The 23,595-nt window shown below is 42.4% G+C and overlaps 1 protein-coding gene across 6 annotated transcripts in view; it reads left to right on the top strand.

Annotated features, from left to right (window-relative positions):
* casz1 (castor zinc finger 1) overlaps nucleotides 1-23,595 on the top strand; it is a 71,651-nt gene that overhangs the window by 17,198 nt on the left and 30,858 nt on the right. For 2 of the 6 annotated variants that reach the window (XM_011476958.3, XM_011476957.3), the window contains exons 1-2: nucleotides 8,730-8,899; nucleotides 21,691-22,251. In XM_011476958.3, coding sequence (XP_011475260.1) covers nucleotides 8,821-8,899; nucleotides 21,691-22,251 — 640 coding nt within the window. In that variant the 5' untranslated portion in view covers nucleotides 8,730-8,820. Of the gene's footprint in view, nucleotides 1-8,729; nucleotides 8,900-21,690; nucleotides 22,252-23,595 lie in introns of those variants that run through there. The other 4 variants (XM_011476951.3, XM_011476950.3, XM_011476952.3 and 1 more) reach the window with 2 other exon arrangements.

Genomic DNA, 23,595 nt, shown 5'->3' with positions numbered 1-23,595 from the left:
CACCACTCCTGCCTCTGCTGCTGCAGATCCTTTGAAAATTGAGTGTCAGAACTGTGGAGCCAATGCAGTACAGGATTAGAAGTCTTGTGAATGTAGAACGTCAATAAACAACCTCTCATCCACCTTCATCTGCCCCAAAGCATCCCCCTCCTCTCATAGCAGCTCTAACCGCTACACCCCCAGAACAGAGGGCTCCACCCTTGTTCTGTTTTATCAATTAATGTTTTAAAAGGTAGAACAAAGAGCTGTCGCTCTCTTGCTTTGTAATTAGAAGTGAATATCTCCTGAGGACTGGCCTTCCTTAGACCTGAAAAGCAAGAATCTCTCCACTCGTGCCCTCCCTCCGCCCCTGTTAGCAACCACTCAAGGGGAACATGGTTCCACGATGTTTAAGAGCGATCGTGTAAGTGAAGTGTAGTATGCTAGGCAAATCCAGCACAAGCTATTTTGCAGTAGCTTATCTAAGTGTGAGCAAATGAATGCAACATTTGGAAGAGTGATACGTTATTAACTCTAATTGACTCCTCTTCAACACTATACATCCACTGTCACCTTCTCTTGGGCTCATGCTAGTACACGCTCCCTAAATCATTCTTGTCACTGTCCCTATTCTAACACGTTACGTGTCACCACACACTGTTAACAAATGTGATAAAAGCACCTCAATCGAGAATATCAGGTATGGCGTCTGCTTATGTGTGTTTTTGTCTGTTAAGGTGTGATCCAGCAGACTGCGTCTCTTGTGCCGAACTTTACAGGTGTGAAAGTAAAAGAAAGAATGGATTCTTTTACAGACGTTGCAGCTTTTGATCAGTTATTAGTTTAACAACATATGCAAATGCACCCCCCCCCCTTTGGAAAAAAAAATAAGGAAGGTCTTTAGTTGACAGGTTGATATGTGATTAAACAGCAATTAGAGTGCTGAAAATAAGTGTCAGCAGTAGGTCAAGCATTGAGCGGCACTGCTAAAAGGTAGCAGATTACTGAGCAAAAACCATTCCAGGCAAAGGCCAGAAACGAGACGCAAAACAAATTAGAGATGTGAAGGGGGGAAAAGGCTTGGCACCGAGTTCTAGGGAACGCAGAACAACAGCGGCTTCTGCGGTAGGCTGACTGACAAAAACCAGACATTAGTTTTTCAGCAAACCACCATCAAACAGAAATATCTCGGCGCTTCCAGTCTTTCATGTGTTTTACACACATTTAAAGTTCTAACATTGGGAGCGCAGAGTGCCACAGCTGACTGCTATGAAGCTAACCTTTAGTGGCCCCTGTCCAGGTTTAAACAATCTGCCTCTAGTGTCCTCCCCACCCCACACCTATGCTGCCCTTTAAGTTAAAAGTACATTGACAGCATCTCCCTGCCTCTTTGCCAAACACATCCACACCAACAAACACACACAAACATACAGACAGAAACATAAAAGGGATCACACTTATTCTGGTGCAGATGGCAGATGGCCCAGTCCCTATAATCTCCTTTGATGCTGCAGTGGGCAGCAGCTCCTGAACATCTATGAAGCCAAAGCCTCAACAAAACTTGAGCTACTTTTTTTCCTTTAACTGACCCCAATTGCAAAGGAGCTGTTAGCTGTCAAACCTGGTTAAGAGTGTCTTAACTGGGGAAGAGTGAAGGGCACGGATTTGTCTACCTCTATTTCAGCTTCCTGTTTTCTCTTTTTTTGTCATTTTATGTCCTCAGACAGATGTTTTAGCATTTTACATCAATGAAAAAAAAGTAAACTTATCTTTTTTGCTTCTTTCTTTGCGAAAGCTAAAAGGGTGAACCTTCAAGGGCTCATATATTGAAGCCACAGATGGTGGAAGGTGGGCTAAGAGGCTTAGATTTCTTCAAAGAGCTCACCTTAATTATTGTCAGTTAAAAAAAGAGGGGGTATTTTCACTGATTGACCATATGCTGCAGGTTTATTCTGAAATATGAAAGTAAAACCTAAAACAGTTTGAAAATGAAAAAAGGTGTTTCAGTAACAAATTCATCACATCCAGAAAAACAAAACAAGTGAAATTTTTACAATTTTTTTAGCAATAATACTTTCTTTTCTGCCACAATTACTGATCTTCATTTAATTTTTTTCCACCCACATTTCCTGAATTTTCTTCTTTTTAATAAGTACATTGTCCTTAATAACTTTTTCCCCTCAAAAACCTTGTGGACTCTTATCTGAGATCAGCTGTTAGAGGAGTCTTCCTGTTCAATCCGTTTTAATTTTGTAAATAAAAAATAAGAGTGAATAAAAAGAAAAAAAGAAAAAAGTGATTGTGTGATTAGAGAGAACATTTCTGGGCTGTTGGGTTGTGTATTATCATTTGAGGGCTTTGGAGGATAATCATCACTGAGATTTGCTCACGTTTCCAGCAGGTCTGCTGAGATGTACGTAGCTAATGGGATTTGGCTTTTTTTCCTCTCCCTCTCCCATGGCGTTATGGAGCTGGCAGCTGAACTTGAACAGAGGCGCATGGTGCTGAGTCGTGCACTGGACTATTTCAAGACTGAAATGCGATTGTTTTAATACTTTAATCCACCTGTCCTTGGCATTCAGGATGTTGCAGAAGTCTCCTAATTATTTCAGTGCCCTCTATATCCTTCTATGCTGAAATAGAGCAGAGACAGCGTTTCTTTACAAATACATTTTTCCATGATTTTTTTTTTTTTTCCGGGAAAGCAGATTTTCTTTTCTGGATGATATAACTGAGCACGTTCTAAATCTCAACCTCAGGAAATGCACATCCTAATTGAAGTTTTAAAAATGCATACATGAAGAGGATGTGGAATACCCCGAATCATTTTCTAGAGCAAACTATTTAACAGCCAGAATTCTTTAAATTGTTCCAGGTTGCAAAAACGATAGAAAGCAAACACAAATGTTTTCATTTAATTAAAAAGGCCTCTTCTGGCTGGACCCTCCCCAAGCTCGCTGCCGTTTTGCAACCCCCCAGTGCACACACATCCATAGACACACAAACATTACATATAATGAAGATTTTTTTTTTTTTAAACTTGCAGCCATTTAAGTGAAATACAACTTTTTTTTAGTATTATATTTGAACAGCTCTCTAACAATACTGGAAAAAGTGGGGGTCCATGCAGACTTGTGTTTGTTGTGGGACACCAGTCATGTGAGTGTGAATGACTGATACCTTGTTGGTGGAGGAGGAGGTGGTGGTGGTGGTGGGGTTGATAGTAATGCATGTTGATGGTCTTAGCAATATTTTATTTCGGAAACAGGGGCCTCATTAACTGTAGCCTTCATCAGGCTGGGAGAAGTGGACACATTAGGGGTCTGTAGGAAGTTAAGAGCAGAGCAGAAAAGTGCATTAGGGAGGCCTGGGGAGACACGCTCTCTTCCCCTTCATTCCACTTCCACCTTCAGAGCTTTTCTATATCTTAATGTATCTTTCAGAGGAATTTGGATAGAGGTCAATAATTATGCTCCCTAAATTATTCAGTTAGAAGTCTTTTGTAATTGCGCGTTTTAGAGCTCATACATTCATAACATTGTTTATTGTACTACTTGTGGGACACAATTAGGAGTCTTTTCCTAACTTTAGAGGATGGGAAATTATTCTTTGAATCAGCTGTCAAAACCAAATGCATGAAATTCACCTTCTGACAGGGGTCATTTGTTAAGTTCAGACGGAGAGTCTGGGGTGCCGGGACACTGCAGCCAGCCATCCGCTCTGTGAGAATGTTTCGTTTGGGACACAAGCCTGTTATTCTTGTTATGTCAAGAAGAGTGTTTTTTTTGCAAGGGTAGCAGAAAAAAAAAAAACTTTGCAAACTTTCCCCACAAAGCCAGTAGCCGCATATAATAACACAACGCGTCCTTTGTCAGTACTCATTATGAACACGTTATTGAAAACACCAAATAATTATTCTGCGTCTTGTTACTGGGTCTAATATTTAAATTTAACTAGTTGGAAGAGGCATTGACAAGTGCTGGGATTTTAGACATACTTGTCAGGAACTCCTGTCCGTGTTATTCTGAGTACTTTGTGTTACTGCAGTTTTGTGTTGCAAAAAAACAGCCTGAACAGTGGAGCTGTGCTGGAGTGAGAGGAGGACTGCAATTACTGTCTGGCAATTCATCTAGTCAGTGCATAAAATAGTGTTTATCCAGTCACCCGTGTTTCTGTCGTGGCTGAGGGAGGGGAGGGTCATGTTTTGCACAACTGAGACAGCCGGGGCAATCAGAAAAAGAATCGTGACTCTCAAACATTTAGGCTTTCTTTTTCTTCCCTTCCTCCCTCTTTCAGGTTTTGGAGTCGGTGCCTCAGAGCCCTCAGACACACCCAAGTTAATTTTTCAGCCCCCCTAGTTTAGAAGCCTGAAAGATCATTTGGGGAACAAAAAAAAGTAATGTTGCATCATTTGTTGGACACGTTAAAAACATGGCGGCTTTCGTATCAACATTTCAGGGAGCAGCTCAGGCACATTGTCTGCACATGAGGAGCTTGATGAGATTAGCCTCCAAATGCCCCTCACTCCACCGTCCCGTCCAGCCAGACTCATGTGCCAAATGGGTATGTTAGTGCTTTCTCATACGCTGAGCGTGGTTATCAGGTTCTGAAGCTCCATGTGCACGAGGCCCTGTTTCCCAGCACACGGTTTAGCTGGATTGTCTGCGTCAGGAAGCGCACATCCCAGTAACGGAGGCTACCTCCCCTTGGCTTCAGGTCAGGGTGACACCGGGCAGGGTAAAGCGGGGTGGGGGGTGGGGTCCATCTATCTATCTATCACCCCCCAGCCTGCCCCTCCCTCAAAATGAATAAAAATTGGAAAACAACAAGCAAGCTCTGCCTAATACAAGAACACTTGCAATATGCTGATGTTTTCTTTTGCACACTGTGTTTGCTAAATTGCCTTTGACTGCGTGCATCAGTAATGAAACTTTATGTCCTTGTGGAGAGGGCAGCAAGTCCGTTCCAGTTAGGACCAGGACCATCTCTCCTGTCTAGCTTTTGTATTGTATTTTTTTTCTTCTTCTTCCTAATACATGGCCTTATGAATAAATGAAGCCCATGAAGTCATTTTTTCCATATTTGTGTAAATTGCTTTAAAAGCATTTTATCATGTCATAAAAAAGTGCAATTGATCTGCTGGGCTTAGCCCATTGGACAGCTGTGTGTTTTGTTAATGGCCACTTTGCTCCAAGCAGCTTATTAAAAAATTTATATAGAAATGCTAAAATTGCATAAATTATTTATATACAGTAAGCATTTTTTTGTTTTAGTCAGCCAGAGAGGGGCTGTTATCAGTATGGAAATTTACCATGGTATATTATCTGCTGAAAAATCGTAATATATCTGCCGAGACACATATGTGTCCTCCTCACTGCACCCCCACACATGCAGAGGCGCAGAAAAAAAAAAAAGTATATATTTTTTGATGACTTCGTTTCAGCAACCACGGAATGTCACCCATATCCTGGTTGATTGTACTTTCGAGTTTTATGATGTTTTTCCATTGATTTGTTTCCCCGGCGCAGCTGCCGACCTCTATTGAGGGACGAACGTAATCAGCGCTGACGCAAATTAGATGGTTATTCGTTTTGAAAATTGACAGAAAAACAATAAAAAAGATGAAATGCTCCCAAATCAATAGATATAATGAAATTCAAATAATCCGAGAGATGAGGTCTCCATGGCAACTGATAATGTGGAAAAGAAAACAATTTAATAAAGGACAGACACGCTTTGAAAACAGATTGGGGGGGTGGCTGTAAAGAGGAGAGGAGCAGCAGAGGAAGGAGAGGAGGTGGGGAGATGGAGGGATAGTGAGAGGAAGACAGGGAGGAGACGTGTGTGTGTGTGTGTGTGGGGGGGGGGGGGGGGTGTTTGTGGTTCCTCTATAGCTTGTTTCCCCCCAGCGTGTGAAGGATCTGTGTCTGTCCCAAGGACACTGGAATAATTAGAAAAGCTTTCAGGCCAGAAAGTGCAGATTCAGGTTTTAATACACAAAATTATTTCAGGGGCAGTGAATCGGAAAACCATTTGTTGGTGACCTTCCTGATAGCCCCCCCCCCCCCCTTCCCCCCATCCCCGGTACGGGGCAAGATGGAGGCTATATGGAAGCACTGCCTGAGTTATGGCATATTTGTGTTTTTATAGAGGCAGGGGGAATGGAGTTGGGGATGTAGGGAGGGGGAGGGATAAATGTTCGTGACTGGTTGTGTTTTTGGTGCATGTGTGTATGAAGGAGGGGGGGGGTCATGGTGAAAGCTTCATGTTTGTGTCTGTATGTTTGGGGGGGGGGTTGGCAAGAGTTGGGGCAGACGGAGAAAAAACAAAGACAAAAAAGTCAAGCAGAAAGAAAAGAGGGAAGTTGCAGATCGGGGTGTATTTACAGATCAGTTGTCAAAAGGAGCCATTTATGGGGAATGCGCCCGCTCCCGCGCCGTGACAGGCAGGGTACCTGTTTAAAAGCAAAAGACAACTATGAAGCAGAGGTAGTCAAACACAGGCTTTTCTGTTGAAGACAGACAGAGCACAGGGTGGCGAGGGAACGAGTGGGTGTTAAGTGACTTCATTTGTAGTCTATTTAAGGTATGTTTTACTTGTCCTTGTGCTGCTGCTCCTCCAACATTTAATAAAGGGGCTTCGTTCTAGTAAGCACAACAAGGGAATAATGGTTGAGTGCATCACTCCTATTTCCTGTAAATACAAATGACTTTTTTCATCTGCCTAAAAACCTCGATTTGATTTCACTATTGCTGTCAAGGGAGATTCGCCAATGATGCAAACAGTGATAAGAGTCACTCAAAAGTGCAACTGTTTCCCTCATTGGCTTATCAAGCTATTAAGTGACCAGACTTTCTGGTGCTTTTTTTTTTTCTTTAACATCCGTGTCCTGATCCTTTAACATCCTAATTTCTTTATCACTCTTTGCCAACATTTTGAAGGCGTTAAATCCGTCTCTGTGAAGTGTCATTTTTGTGCCATTGGCAAGTTTTGTTTGCCCTCAAATAAATGTGGTCCACCCTTTGTTCAAATGATACCAAGTCCAGTTCCGGGATAACGTGCCTTTAGAGCAGATACTCCTATCCTGTTCCAGGGAGCAATAAATGGAAAAACAGGTCCTCAAACTGACATGCCCTGATAGTTGCTGTTTTGATCCCTCGACAACCTGATGACTAATTTTTTTGTATATTATTAAGTATCAAAAAACTGAATATAAAAAAGGATAGACAGTCAATCTTAATTTTTGTGGTTTTACTTCTCTGCTGGACTTATCACAATTTTAAGTTTTTAATAAGGATTTATTTTTACTTTTTCATGTTTGATTGAGTTGTTTGCACACACAAGCTCATCGTACTTTTTAAACAAGTTTATCTTAATACATCTTAAAGTCCCAAATCTTTTGATCTGTTGTAAAAGTGTTTCCATTATTCCAGTTTTAATTATAATTAGCCAAAAATCAAAAAACCTGTGTTGTTTTCTAGGGCATAGTTTCTGCAGAGCTGCAGGAGTTCATTAGATCTTTGCCTCTGAGTAGTGGGCAGGACCATTGGCACAGAGTAAGCCTGCCACCTTTTCCCATCATCTCTTTTTTTAAACTCTCTCTTGCTAGCTTACAGCCCCTCACGACTCCAACCTAACATTGCCGGTGGAACAAAAATGGTGAGCAACATCAGAGCTATCCACTTCAGTTTTGAGCCACGTGCTAGCTTGTTGTCTACAAGTGGATGGATGCATCACAATGGAGCAATTTTTTTGTCTTCTCCTGATTTGCAACACTTTGAATATGGAAATACTCAGATTTGCTATTTTAAGCTTAATTGTCTTTATACTGTATATGTCCTGCATAATCAGAAAAATGCTGCAAGAACACACCCGAAAAAAAATTTTCATCAGAGTCTTTAAAAGAAGAGTCTTTAAAGAGAACTAACATCCTTGAGTGGGGCAGATAATATTCCTTAGTGCTGCTTTTGCAATGTGAAAAGTGACCCACAAGTAGAATAGAAACTAGAAATTCCCCACGGTGCCCTGGCTGAGAGCCTTCAAATATAACATGCAAGTGTCAATGAAGACAGTTTTCTTTTTTTTAAATTAAAAAAAACAACAGACTAGAAAGCCGAAATGCAAGACCCGATAGGCATCTGCTGTGAGTCTGTGCATATCTGTGTTTCTGTTCAGTTTGTGCACATGCGCACTGCCACACACACACACACACACACTCAGAGCGTAAAGCACATGTTATCACTGTCAACGGCAGCAGTAGCAAACGGCAGCAGTTGTTCTGTGCGTGTCTGTGTGGCGTACGAAAGAAAGTGCTCGCCCACAAACACCCTCTGTATCTCTGTTTCTCTTGCTGCTGGCTCTGTGAGAAACACTGTAAGTCAATCTGTGTGCTCATATGGCTTTGTGTGTGTGCGTGTGTGTACTGTACCACACTTGAGGAGCCCGAGCAAAGCCAAACTGCACAGAGCTGAGTGGGGCTGGAAAGGGCCGAGGGCCAGCCTCTGCTGCACACCGCCCACTTTACACCTGTCTTTCTGTCTGTCTGTGCTCCGCGCGGGGCTCTCATTGTAGCAGTGACAGGAGGGCGCCCGTTAAGTGGCCTGTGTGTGCATTTTGTTCCCCCCCGTGTGACTGTGGGGTGGAGAAGGGCGATGAAGGACCCCTACTGGTAAAGTGGGTAAACTCGCACAGCCTCGACATCTGTGAGGAAGGGAGAGGGGAGGGTAAGGAGGGATAGACAGCAAGAGAAGAGGACAGACAGAGTGGGAAAGAGGAAAGGAGTAAGAAGGAGAGAGGGAGAGAGGGGGAGCCGAGTGTTGGCAGAGTGCATTTGTGGAGAAAATGCCTTGCTTCGTGGAGAGAATTCTTCCAGGGCAGGAGGGAGAGGTGAGACAGAGCGCTAAGGGCAGTTTGCTGCCAGGTAAGACTCTCACATACACACACCTTCCTCCCCCTTCACTCACACACACACACACTCTCAGGAGTTGAGTGTTATGTCGCGAACGGGTTTGCTACTATTTGCAGTTGGCATGAGTCAGGCACGCATGTGTAGTGATGTGGTAGGTGGTGTCAAAGTGAGCGGGTGTGAGAGTCAGGAAACAGCAGGTGAACTGTTTGTTTTCTGGAAACTATTTCATAGTTTTTATTTACAAATGCAAATTTGCAGCGATAGTTCTCCGAATGTTGCCAACCGGTTTGTTTTAACTTCACCTGTCTGTCACTTGTTCAAAAGTTTTGCATCTGATGCGTGAGGCCTCCGTCCAACACGCGGTTCCCACCACTGCATTTTGCACTTAAATATCTGGGGTGGAAAGAAAAAAAAGTTTTGTTTCTAAAATTTTACATAGTTTTGATTACTTTTACTTTTTTTAAAATTATTAGTAAATTTTAACTATTTTGGCGTTTGTGTACTAGCATTTTTTTGTGCAATATTGCCAATAAATATTAATTTTGCATATTTAGAAATTAGCTAAAACTTGAGCAAAATATGGGTTTAAATAGAGCAGTGGTTGTTTTTACTGAATTAAAAATACAAAGTAGTTTAAGTGATTGTCAATTTTCCAAAATTTATGAATGCACACATCTCACAGCTTTAAAAAAGATGTAGGCAGCTAAACTCCTTTGCTCAATGTTGAGTGCACATATTCACATCTGATATGAGGTCATGTGTGGTATAACTTAAGACTGATCTTCCCGTTCAGATATAGATGCTTTGATGGAAAAGGTTTGTAGTTGGAGGGATTTTCCACTCTACTGATGTAAACAGCGTCTGTGGAAAACAGAGTAAAGAGTCTTTTTTTTTCCCCTCATGGATACACATTTCTGAGAGGAATAATCCTCCTTGTGTACAATTAGATTTTCTCCTTTTAGTTAAATAAATACTCTGTCTGCGAACATAAACACAGATTTACATGAGGCCCTGTGGGTGTCTGCCTCTCAGCCTGGGCCTGAGATTTCTTGTCGAGGCAGAAGTTGGCTGACTCCAACTCCTCTCTTGCTGTTTATTTGTTTTTAGAACAAATGGAACCAGCAGAGTGAGAGGTGAAATCAGAATTGAATTTGGCTTGCGTTACCGTGGTGATCTGGCAACCGCTCCCATGTCCCATAGGGCTGCTTTGGTTGCAGCGTGCCGGGCGTGTGTTTATTATTTAACTGATGTGCAATGCATGCTACTGGTCTGTGTGCATGCGTGTGCATGTGTGCTTGTGTGTGCAGTTCCATCCTTGAGTTGTGAGTCTTGGTAGCTGCATTCACAAGAGAGACATTTTACTAAGCAGACATTTCCCCCTCTGTTTTCACTCTGACCATGTAGGAGATTGATGACTGAATTGTGGAGTACATGTTAACAGTAACTGGTGATTTATGAAGATACTTAGGGTAAGTGAGGCCGCACAGGCTTGAGGGGAAGAAAAAGATATAGCCTTTTAAGTTGATGCAAAAATATTTCCTTTTTAAGTAATAATTGTTATTACTACTGCAGGAGTTTGGAAAGAGGGTTGACTTAAACTTGGATGTGCACAATGGACAATGCTAAGCTTTTCCTTTTCCGTTGGCTGTCTCCCTCCTCCTGCTCCTCCTCTGTGTCTTGCCTTTTAAATTCTGCTTAACATGGAAAACTATTTGCAAGAACAGAAATCAGAAAGAAATGATAAACATTTAGGCACAGATAAATCTGAGAGGAGCTGAATCCAAATATTTCTGCAGGCAAAAAAATAAAAAATAACACTGTTTTTGTGGTTAAACCACAGTGGAAAACTTTTCTTGGATGAACCCTTGCACTGCAACAAGTGCACTGTGTGTTTTGGCAAGCATCATTACCCAGAGATCCCTCAGAAAATCTGTATGCAATTTTAGAAGAATCAGATTCTTTCCCTTTCCTTGGCTTCCTGAACGTGCTCGATATTCTGCACAAAAAGCAGAATCCTCTTCAATTCAAATATAAGATTCCGTCCACTTGGATTTGATTTATTGCATTTTGAAGAAATAAAGCAATTTTAAGGAAATATTGAACGGCGCTTCCTCTGGAAGAAGAATGGCTTTCATTTTTTTAAAGGCACCTCTTAGACTGAGTGAAATGTTTCCCCTGTTCGCTCAGGGACAACTTTATTTCTTACCAGGGATTTAACACTCACTCAGTCCCCTCATAAATACAGCGTCCCTCAGCCCTTTGCGGGCCATAACTCATACACTAACTCTCTTGCTAACTAAACTCATATAGCAGAGCCAACACTTGTTTGTCTTTTACCTCAGCCATTCACCCCTCACTCTTCCTCTCGGTCTCCTTTCCTCCCCTGTGCTGATTTATACATGACAGAATCTTCTCTGACTACCGCCTCGCAAGCTCCTGCGCTGATCTCCTCATCCCACTAGAGGAGTAGGTTTTAGGGAGAAATGTGCATTTAAATATGAGCCAGCCTAATCTGCTTTAGGCTATTTAGAGTGAGCCTAATGCTCCAAGAATGAGTGAGAACAACACAGGGGAAAATGCGGACATCCCTCTCAGCGTGTCACAACACAGCTCAGGTCTCCAAAGAACCAAGCAAGTCTTTGATTTGCTGATGAAAATCTCTCTGTAAGGCAAAGAGCGTAAAATTGGTTCTTTCAAAGCACCTGTTGAAGCCCCAGTCTTCTAAGAAGAGGGCTTGTGTGAGCTTTGTCTGTCGCCTCTCTGCCTTTACGGCACCAACATGAGGAATTTGTACGTTTTACATCTTTTTTTTTCCAGCGGCGCAGTATAAAACAAACCAGCAGCAGCTGATAAATCTTGAAGGCGTTTAAGTTTCAGATGCAAGTGCTCAGGTGGGGTATTACAGCTTTTAGTGATCTGGAGCCGGCTGGCATTCGGGGAGGAGACGGCCTTTCTGGCTTGGTTCCCGTCCTGGTTGTTAACAGTCTGTGGGTACCTTCTGTTCTCTCTCTTTGCTCCCTTTGGCCCAACACTGGCAATTCCTCAAGCATCTGAAGAGCCTCTGAAGTCAAAATCGTCCATTTTGATGTCTCATGGCGGCAGCCTGCGTTTTGTTGTCTTTGCGTCTGAAAACACATACCCTGCTTGGAGGAATTACCCTCAGAACTTGTTGGTGTCAGACAGGGGAGGAGGGTCTCAGTGCTATCATACCCCCCCACCCCCACCCCCTTCCAGATTTCCCTGTTATGCTTACTGTCCGTCCTCTCTTTTTGATCTTACCATCAAATCTTTCCCGTTTTTTTTGAGTGACGTTTACCCCAGAGCAGCTTGGGAAAAGGAAGTCTGAAGAAGACGTTTGAGAAAATGCGCCCGAGCAAGCCATCACCTTTGATAAAACCATAGCTCCAGTGGGAGTGGAAGAAGAAAGCCAAGGAGTAAGAGCATTGTTGGTAATGAAAAATGCCATGAAAGAGCGAGCTTGTCTCTGATCTCGCCTTGTTACAACTGCAACATATAGTAGAAATGATACTGCAGTGGCACATCAACTATTTCTCAGTTGCTGTACAAGATGAACGATCCAAACTCTGCAAACCAAGCAAACCTTTTGCTGTGTCACCAGTATGTGAAAAATAAAAACTAGTAAGGACTTTGACAGGACTGTATAAAAGAAAAGAGATGATGGCACAGAGAGGAAGAAATGTTAGCTTTAGTAATTACAACCTCCACAAAGAAGCAGTGGAGAGGACAGTGAGGCAAGCAAGTGCAGGAAGGAGGCCCCGTGTACAGATAATGACGGGGTTTCACTGTGGCTCTGACAGTGTGAATCTCAGAGCGCTCCACACTGAGTGTCTTTGGTTTTGTTTACATCTTACAGTAAGCAGCTGATTTAAAAACCTCTGGGGTGTATGAAGGTTGCGCTACAACTCTTGTTCTTCCCGGAAGAACAGTTTTTTGCAGTCCTGACAGTCCGCAACCTCTCTTTCATTCTTCCCAAACCTGCGCCAAAGGGAAGATGAAAAAGGAAAACAGAAGGAGCTGAACTTTGTGCTTCTCTTCGTCTTTTCCCTTTTTGAAGTTGTGAGACATTCATTTAAGCATCATTGCTCACAGACACCCAACCCAGAAGAAGGTGTTATGAATATGCAACAACACAGCATATGGCAGCAGTAGCACTGGGACTAGGTGTGTCCAGAAGGTAGAGTGCTACCAATGCATTATTCTTCATTCAAATTACCAGAGTAAGAATGCAGCAGGGAGCTGCGAGGTGTTTGCTGTGTCTTCAGACGGGGCAAGCAGAGGAGGAGCGCGGTTCATGCGAAACAGCAGGAATGAAAGAGCTGTGATGAGCACAGTTGTTGGGCATCTGAGTTTACTTAATTTGACTGAATTTTTTTCCCCCTTTTTTTTGGCAGGTTCAAACTCAGCACAGTCACTGACATGAGTGTGATTAAAAGCGATATTTCTGACACATTAGGATGCGCACAGGAAGTAACCTCCTCTAAAGCGTTCATTATTAGATGCATGACAGACCTGAATATTTATAAAATATGTTTTAATAATTAATAGCAGCAATCTGCTCCCGTAATTCATCAGATTTGCACTTCAACAGAGTATCCGTTTTCACTTTAAAATAATAATAAGAAGAATATTAATGTTGCAGAAATGTAAAACGGGCAGCTGGTTGCACCGCAAATAGGCAAGCACTGTGTTCACTTCTGAGGCTTTTCTTTAACCTGACACTTTCTAAAATAAAATTAAATTGTCGGTCGTCTACACTGCCTGTGCCGCTTAAAACTCTCACTTGTTTGTGCCACGGAGCTAAAAAGCTTCTCACAAATGTGGCAAGTCATGAAAAATATAGATGCAGGAAACAAAGTGGGTTTGGTGTAGAATGCAAAAGTGGCTGCTGTGTTTTTTTTTTATCAAAAGCAAATTTATTTGTTTGAGTCAACTAAGCCGCACTTCCTTCTGTATACTGAGACCTAAAATAGATAGCATTCTTCTTTTTTTTTTTCTTGTAAAGCGGCTTTTCTTTATGCGTTGTACACCCTCCCACCCCCCACCCCCTTTATTTTGAGTGATGTGCTATCACACCTTCAGTCACGGCACATTCCTTGCTCTGCCAAACTTCCAGAAACATGAATGTTCCTGTTTTAGGTGAAAACTGCCACTTTTAGTTCTGCCTGCAGTTCAGGGCAAAATTTCTCTTTGACACTCAACATTGTCCCCCTGCAACCGACACAACAACAGACTGATTCAGAATCAGTATACCGTGAGTTTGTGAAAGTGTCACATTGTGAGGGAAACTGACGTGAGCTGCAGCCACTAGAATGCAGAAGGAGGACTCGCAGCACACCACCATGCCGTCTCTGCAAACATGTACACCATACAATGGCACATGCTGGCTCCAACCTCCTAACATACAGTACATGTTTACAGTTAAATGTGCACCTGCCCACATTTCCTCAACCACAAGGATGCATAGAAGACGCTTTAAACATGTCTTGAGTGATCACAGACCGCGTCTGCACTTCCATCCTGCCTGTCAGAAAAGTAGCACAAAGCAAACTGCAGTCCTTACAGAAGGGTCGCAGCCACAGGGCCTAAAAAAAATCAAAATCCCTCGAGCAAAGACGGCATACTCTCATCACTTCCTCTCTCAGCCCTAAAAAAAACGTATCAACGTTAAATTCTGCTGCGTGAGGTTAAGAAGTTCAGAAAATAATAACAAGCCTTTGTTTCTTCTTTCTTTTGAGATGTAAAAAAGCAACCAAAGATGGGATTTTAACAAGTACCTCTGACTCAGTCTTGTTCATGTAAAGTCAAAAAGACTAAAGTCTGTCAGGCAGAGCAAATGTTTTAATGGTAGCCAGGGATCGATGTTGTCAGAGCAGACTTCCTGTCTGCAAATGCATATGTCTTTGGGTTAATGTCACCCCTTTGTTTCTTTTCAAGGAAAGAGAAAGGAGAAAAAGAGGTGGAGTGTGTGCAGGGGGGGGGGGGCTGCAAACATGCCAAACTAAGCTGAATTTAGGGAAATTGCTTGAAAAACATTGACTTGCACTCTCACTCGTCTCTGAGAAACAAATTTGAAATGTAACCTTGGAAATCAATTAAGAAATCCCCCTGGAGTTGGACAAAAAAAACAAGGGTAAGGTCCACCCTACTTTTTCCTTTTCCCCCCTCCCTGCTTGTCTTTTCCTTCCCACCACTTAAGAGAGACTTGGTTCTGCACATCAGAAGTCCGCTTTGTGTGAGAAGGCTTTGTCAGCAGGAGCGTTACTTAATTTTTTTAACAGCAGAAGGCCCTATATGCTGTCAAAATGTCTTAGGAGTCTTATTAAAGAAATGCCACAGCTCATTTCCTTGTAATGCAATTCATATGCTGGTGAAAGGGGGCATGTCTAAAGATCTAAACAGCTTTGCTTTTTAGGCTTCACATTAGGGGTTATCTGTGAGGGCTTGTCATTGATTGACATTATCTGGCCTGACAGGGCCTCATATCAAGGTTAACCTCATGGACAGAAGTACCAGCCACATGGACGAACACGCTGTTTCACCCAAACTCAAATAAGGCACAACTTCCTGTGGAGACGTGCTCCGTACGTGTGCCAGCTTCGCTTGTGTGTAAAGCAGGTGAAGATTTCCAGACTTAATTGATAACTAATGGAGCAGCATGTGCTGAGTTTACCCTGGAGGGCTGGTACCGTGAGTGTGTGTGTGCATCCTGTGGCGAGATAGACGGCCCGATCCTAGTAAAGGGGCGATTGTGATGGTGGAGGGGGGGGACTCAGAAGTTTAACTTCTGGATTCAGGTAAATTCAATTTGGCCTCAAAGATAATAAGCTGGAGTGATTCTCATCAGTCTGTCTGGCCTCATAGACGAGCTAGCTGTGTTCCTCACTACTGTAAAGTGTCCAACTGACACTGGATGAGCACTACACACATACACACACACACACACAAATCTCCCCCTCTGCCTCCCAACAAGCCACTAAGGCAAAAAGAGATCCCCGTGACCAAAATACAACTGAAGCAGTTAATCTGTACAGATATTAGCTCAAGGGCCCTTGAGAGGTGCACCACAGAGCCCCTTTGCCACTGTACTATACACTGCCATGATCCTGCACAAGCACATCAACCGTGGGGGGAGAGACACAGGGGTCGTCTGCTCATTTACCATGCCGGTTGGCTTATCAAATTGCACTCCTGGTGTCATGAAACTGAGCGTGAGTCTCCAAACAAAGCTGCAAGAATAAATTTCCCTTGTTTCAGCCTGCAGAGACATGGGACTATGTGCAGTTTTTTTTTTTTTTTAAAGCAAAGTTCCTTCCTTCTGTTGCACACTTACAGATGAAGCCATCATGCGGTGCCAGCTGCAAGTACAGATTTGATGTACAATTTTAACTAGTTGGCCATGTGTCCTATCTATTACCCTAAGCAGCAAACTGAATAAAAGTTGACTGTTTTGGTACGCTGCTGTCAGAACGCTTCTCGTCATACACATCAAAAAAAATTTTCCTCCCTCAGACCATTTTTGATTGCTTGTCCTCTGCTCTGGAAAACACCATAATTACCCTGTTTGTAATGAAGCCGAGGGGCGTATTTGTCCTTAGATCTCAACTTTCCTGCCTGATTGCCCTCAAGTTCAGTGTCTTTCCTCCTCCATCTGTGGCTGAAATATACATTGTTTTCTTCAGCTATTGTTTTGTACGGTGGGTGAGCGTGTTACAAGGGCCGTTTGTGTCTGCCTTTGTCCTGTAGTGTCTTGTTTGCTTCTTTTTTCCCCGTTGCGGAGCAGTGTGACAGGAGCGTGGTGCTTGGGTGAGGGCTCGTGTTTGATAACAGCCTGAACAGAAGTAAAAAAAAGTCCAAGCGGGTTCTCCAAGGTCAGCAGCAGCAGAAAGAGAACAGTATGCAGGCTCACTGCATGAATTAAAAATAAACTTTACTGATTAAAAAAAGAAAGCCAAGATTACCTGATAGGTAGATCTGATTCATAATATAACAGGTTTCATGTAAGAACAAAACAAGGTGAGGTTACAGCAGTCAATGTTGCTTCTCTTTCTAAATGTCTGCATGCTGTATGTATTGGCCTGTTTGCGCACATGTACAGTAAGTCCACAGCATTGATCTGGTGCTGAAACCTCAAAAATCCAATAGAAATCCAGTGGTTAAAAACAGAACAAAGGGTGACAGATTGACGCTGGTGGCAGTTTCCTGGGTGCATGCTCTCTTTCTCTCTACATGCCTGAATCATTTCCTATCATTGCTGTAGTTTCTATCATCTGTGAAGTACAGTGTGAGAGTCCTGTTTCAGAGAAGATCTCCACCAACCCACTTTTGACTACTCTTTTGACACAGATCAACGTATCATTTCATCTCATCAGAACTGAGTTTTATGACAGTCATAAGTTGGTTTTGGTTCCTTTTTTTTCACATTGACTCACCGTACAAACAATGTGGCTTTTGTACTTTGCCTGCTCTGCTATCTTTTTATGAAAATAAGCAGAAGGCTTCGGACAGCTGTCCTCTTTTACGTGCCTTTATTGTCCTTTTCTTTTAATCCCTTTTGTTTCCCTTCCTCTACCTGGAAAACCTGCCAAGTGAGTAGAGCTCCAAAGTGGATCAGGGAGAGGCGGATTTAGATTTAAGGTGAGGAAGGCTAATTCCGAGTCCCAGCAAAATCTGTTTATTCAAGAAGACTCTGAGGGACAAAAAGTGCCAGTAGACTCATATTCTCCCCATATTTTTTTGCCTAAGATCACCTGCTGTAGTCTCTGCACACTTTAATGCTCCTTAACAGCACGCTTTTTTTGTGCCACCCCATACCCCCATCTATCAACTAGTTGGCAATGGCATTGTTTTTAATCATCAGAAGCTAAAATTCTAAATTATTATTATCGCTTCTGATGTGGCAATTAAAACTTCAGGTCAGAGGCACAACGAGCGGTGATCAGCAGCCGAGCAGAGAAGTTTTAATTAGACGATCAGAACCATTAATGCACAAAAAAGGTGTGCGCTGGGAAATTAACGGGAACGTCTTAATCAGGGTTAGCGACTCCGAAGAGGAGTCAAGTGAACAGAGAGCAAAAAACAAATCATTTCCGCACCACTGGGACAAAACTCAATTAAATATGCATGCAGAAAAATGGAAATTTCTCAGCAACCGCTGCACCAACTGTTAGAAGACTGTGGCAAAATCTCGTGTTGAGGTCGGCGACCTGCTTATTGTTATTCTTTTGTAATAAAAATGAGAGATGGACCAGATGCTGGGTGCTGTGGCAAAGATGTCCATCAGTGGCTTTCCGCTTGACTTCCTTGTGGCTGTCACATTTCCTCTGCCATGACACAGAAGGAGAGAAAAAGCGAAACATTTTACTTTTGCAAAGTATAAAATAAGAAAAAATCCACGTGGATTTGGAATTTTCTTACAACATGCATGCGCACACTTTTTCCTCAATCCACTCAAGAGTTGGAAGCAAAACGGGCCCACACCGGGAGCCTTTTCAATATCTCTTCCTGAGGTTAATACAGTTATATCCAGACTCTTTATTTGAAATTTCAAGGAGTTTCAATACAGTAACTCTGGGTTGAATATTGTAAAATAATCCTGAGCTGAACAGACATCTCACAGACCTTGTTTGTCTTAATTAACTTGAGATATTGCAGGGGGGGTTTGTCCCTGTGTCAGTCATGTAGGAACTCAGCAGGAATCTACAACAGACCCTGTTTCTGTGTTTGATTAGTTGAATAGATAAGCTTCAGCTTAAACAGGTAATATCTACCTCTCTTACGTACGACCCCTCCTGTGCTCCTTTACAAACTGAAGCACTGCAGGGAATATGTGTTTTTATGGGCCATTGCTGCTTCCTGAAATGAGTTATTTGGCCTTCTGCATGATGTACATTTCGCACAAATGGACTTATCTGCATGTAAGGCACCTGCAATGATGTACGTGGGAGAAGTCTTAACCCTGTCCTTCGCAGTCATTGCTAACGTGCACATCTTTTACCCAAAGCAGGCTTGATTGCAGTCTGCGCACGTTCACACAAATAATGCACTCCCAACAGCGTTATTAGGATTTGAAACACCCCTTGATTGGGCATGATATCATTCTGGCACACAAACAGACAGTGTGCATCAAAATCCAAAAAAAAGACCTGTGGTGCTCAGAGCTGTGGAATTGTTGTCAGTGTGGACGGCTGGATGACACAAGCTGACTCATGCAGCTCTGAGGAGAAACAGGGCCTCAAAAAGCCTTTTTGCTCTGATGCTCTTATTTTTCACTGAAGATGAAAAAGAACCTGACCCAGTTGTGATGAATTTCAAAACAGTTTAATGACTTTTTCCTCATGTTTTAGCCTTATACAGACACTATGTGTCTCTTTGTGCTCCTGCACTGTTTCCCGTAAAAGTAATGTCACTGTTAACATAAGCAGTCAGAAAAAATTACTTTCAGCTTTGTGTTCAAACTGAAACCCTCAGATTTTTTTCCAACTCCCAGTGCTTACAGAGGTGTCTCTTTTTTGACAATTAGCACACCGGGCTAAAACAAAGAGTAAATAGTGTCCAATGCGTGTGACAGCGTTGTTTTTCTTTTTGATATTCATTAATAAGGCAGAACACTCGCTGGACTCTCAGAGAGGTGGGAGTGTTGGTCCCGAGGGGGAAAGTTGTTCTTTCATGTAGGTCCCTACAGATTTTATCTCATTGTACGCTATCATGCACACAAATGACTTGAGGTAAACAACTTACTGTTACCATAGCGATCCTTATTGTAAGCAAATGCAAAAAGCTGCCGTGAACAGAAACTCAGAGCGTAAATGATAAGTCAGACCATTTGAACCACAGCATATTCTTTCTCAAGAAGGATATTTAAACATTCTTTTCTGTCTATTTTGAATATATATTGTTAGGGACTGTTATATACCAGGTCCATTCATGCTCACAGCTGCTAACGGAAAATGTATAGATAAATAGGGCAGGGACGGAAAAAAAACAGTGCAGGGGTCATTTCCTACAACGAGCTTGAAGTTACAGCACAAAGGAAACAGGTAGTTAAAGCATGAAATAATGAGCGGGGTGAATGAAAAATGGGGATCACTCAAATGATCCTGATCTTTTTTTAGACAGTGTTTCTGAGATAAAAAAACAAAAAAACAACTTTAAATTTGTGTCTTCAGCTGAACTTATTTTCTTAATTGCTATCTTCCAAATGCTGACCCTTTCACCCCGCCTTCAATTGTCTAAAACCAAAATGTAAAATAATGTGGCTGTGATATACGGCCTCCTAAAACGGCATAATTCCTGAAGTCATTGTTTCAGAGCGGAAGGCCACAGTGTAAATACAGTAACCGAGAAAGCATGTGTGGGTAAGACGGGGTTCATTGTCTGGCGACGGGGTGATCTGTAAACTCCTGCAAATTGCATATCCTCTAATGATTCCACAGCTTTGCAAAAGAAAATGAAAACAGGATTTTATGTTGCTTCCATGTGATTTACATAATGCCGGCAATGGCTCACACATGATTGTGCTTGGCTTTATGGCTGCTGGGAAATGAAGAGCCTCGTACTCATTGATATAGAGAGCGAAAAGACTCTTCAAGATAGAACTTTGTTACCTCTGATTTCACACGTTTTTCTAAGCTGGAACAGTATTGTGATTTATTGTAACATGATCTTGTTGGGGGTACAACATGGAACACACTTGGGATCAAGGCAAATGTGACTCTTGTCACAGAGTCAAAGCTGCAGAAAAAAAAAAGAAAATGTTTGTTTTTAACCCCAGTTATTCTACTGCTTTTTTTAGGATTGTAATAAAAGTGTATTGCTCAATGATGCCTACTTCTCGCTTTCTGAGAAGTTATACATTAACAGCAGGCAAAATTCCTTCAGAAGGTGAACTTTGATGGCTCTGGAAATAAATTGAAAGGTAACAGAGTGCAGTTTCTGCCCTAAAAAGGCAGCTCTGGATATGGAATGCCACAAGCAGCTGTTCCTGCCTCATCAGAGGACATGTTATAAAGATAGCCCCTCTTGGGGTGAAATAATGCCACCCATTCCTACCCCAAAGCACACTATCATGTGCTATTGTTCAAAGAGCTTCCAGCTGGGGAAAATGCTTTTCCCTGCTGCCATGCCATGGTGTGAAAAAATAAAAACAAAATAAAAAGATATATATATAAGTAACCCCTTCAAGCAGCTTTTAATTTTTATCTTTCCGAATTGCCCATATGAAAAACAAAATGCCCCCAAGAGCTCAGCCTTTTTGCTCCAGATTTTGACGGCTTAAGTACTGTGCAGCCCTCCCACTCTGTGTCCGGACCACAGCCTCTTGAGGTGAGAGGGGAGATAACATTTCACATTGTCTGTGTAAGGCTTTCATGTGAGGGATTATGTAGCCCTGTTCTTGCTTCTTCTAGGGGGTCTGATACATATCTGCTTGTGGTTTCTGCTACATGTGCTTTTTTGCTCTTCAATTTTCCACCTCCGTATTTTAAGGCTGACCAAAAACTGTGACTTAAAAGTCATCCAGTGTACAGTATGTCTGTGTGTCTTTCCAGTCTCCTGCTGTTGCTGTTAAGTGCTTTCAGGTGGTATTAATAGCTGTGACCACTGCTGTCTTTGGCAGTTAGTTTTTTTCCATTGTGATGTTGAAAATCAGTTGAAGTCAAAGGGTTGGACAAGCTGGTTAAACTCGGATTCCGAGAGCACTCCTGTTAAGGTGTAAAGAGACAAAAATGGTTATTTAGAGAGAAGTTAATTGTAATTATTTTTTTCTTTTTGTCTTTCTTCATCAGCTGAAAGGACTTTTTGCACTGAAACGACCTCAGGAAAATCCAAGATGGCTGCCAAAAGGAAAGGTGGCCTAAAACTCAATGCTATCTGTGCCAAGCTGAGCCGCCAAGTGGTGTTCGAAAGCAGCTCCCTGAACGCAGAGGGAGACCAGAGTGTGGCAGAAAACAGTGAGCGCGGCAGCTCCCACTACGATGACAATGAGACCAACTTCCCAGAGAGCCTGAGCCTAAGTCAGAGCCTGGAAGAGGATCAGAAGAGACGCGAGGCCATTGAAAAGTGGGTCAATGGAGAGTACGGTGATGAACCACCGGCTCCTGACGACGAGCAGGAGCATGAACTCAAAGCCAGCACTGACGAAGATGGCCCTCCCGAGGGGGTGTACATGGTGCAGCCTAAAGGCTGCAGTGATGAGGAGGACAATTCTGAGGAGCCTGAGGTTCCTGTGGGCTCTCAGGATGGCACTTATCACAACGACAAAGAAGCTGAAGACAGGCCTGCAAAAGATGACAACTACACGCCATCAACTGAAACCCAGAGTCGCCAAGCAACTTTCTCCTCTCCAGGTACTTTTTCTCCTCCTCTTCAAACCTGTGTCTGTCTGTCCTCTGTGAAGCAGCACAACCTCTGCCCTTTAGAGAATTCCACTCAAAGGGGACAAAGGCTTAGAAAGCAGGATGGTGACACGACTACATCAACATCAGCTTAAGTGTGCCCCGTTTTTTGAAAGAGATGCTCTAGAGTTACATTATGAATAGCCAGTGACTTTATTACTCTAAATAGAGATTCAACTTGCAGGCCAGGAGGGGAAAACAGGAATTTGAAGGTGGTTAGCTGTACAGAATAAATTCATAAATGGAAAAGGCTCGCAGCATTCGACATTTATGCATTCTCGCAGCAGCTGAGGGCCAAGAGCACATGCTGGGGCCAGGCTAAGCTTCATATTACATCCAGGATTACACACTGACTCTTTGATTTTTCTCTAAGCTCACTAAACTTTGCTTCAAGCTCCTCTATTACATAGAGAAGTCTTCCACTCTTTTATTTTTTCTGCCGCTTTCAAGTCCAAAAGATACAAATTCTTTTGCCAAAATAAGTTTAAAAAAAAGGGGGGGAAGTTGTTCTCTAACAGAAAAACTACAGTTTAACATCCTGGCATTGACATAAGTGACTCACAAAAAACCTTTGTTTATTTATGGCAAGATGTTCTCCGTGTCTGTGAGAGATTATCAGATAGATAAAACTGGCAGAGGGCATGTGTTAACTGCACAAAATAAACAGCACTTTCTTTAAGATCATGCTGTTTAAGGTTGTTACATTTTAGACCCTTAAAACTTTACTCAGATGAAGTAGAAAGAGTGAATAAAAGCAAACAACAAGGAACAAACTTATGTCATAAATAGGGACAGTTTGTGTTTAAATCTGGGAAATCAAAGAATTTTTCAGGTGAAACCGGTTGTTCTGGTACAAAAACGAGTTTTGCTAAGTGTTTGCTCATTTTAGTTTAACAGTTTTTTGCGCTTTCTTCTTTCAGTCACGTAATCATGCTTTCTTTTATGCTTTTCTGTTTTGTTTTTTTTGAGGAGGGGGTTAACTCTACACGCCTGTGATGATGTTCCTCTCGCCACACATAGAATGTGAGGTGGCTTTTTCTTAGAAAAAGGTTAGAGTCTGATCTCAGTGGGGAATGACAGTGCTCTGAAGGTGTAATTTTGTCATTTTGTTTATTTTAAGGCCATGAAAAACAAGCGTTCTGTAAATACGTGGAAGGAGGTTGTATCAGACATGCCCCTTCTCTTGTGTTGGCTCACTCACCGCTTTAAATCTCCCAACAAAGGCCGCATTTGAAGACTGAAGGGAGAACACACTCTGAACCAGCTGCATATCTTTTCTTCAGAGCTCCTGTCCCC

The sequence above is a fragment of the Oryzias latipes genome, chromosome 7 (assembly GCF_002234675.1).
Source record: "Oryzias latipes chromosome 7, ASM223467v1".
Lineage (NCBI taxonomy): Eukaryota > Metazoa > Chordata > Actinopteri > Beloniformes > Adrianichthyidae > Oryzias > Oryzias latipes.
Note: the sequence above shows the minus strand (reverse complement) of the source record. Positions and strands in the feature narration are given on the sequence as shown.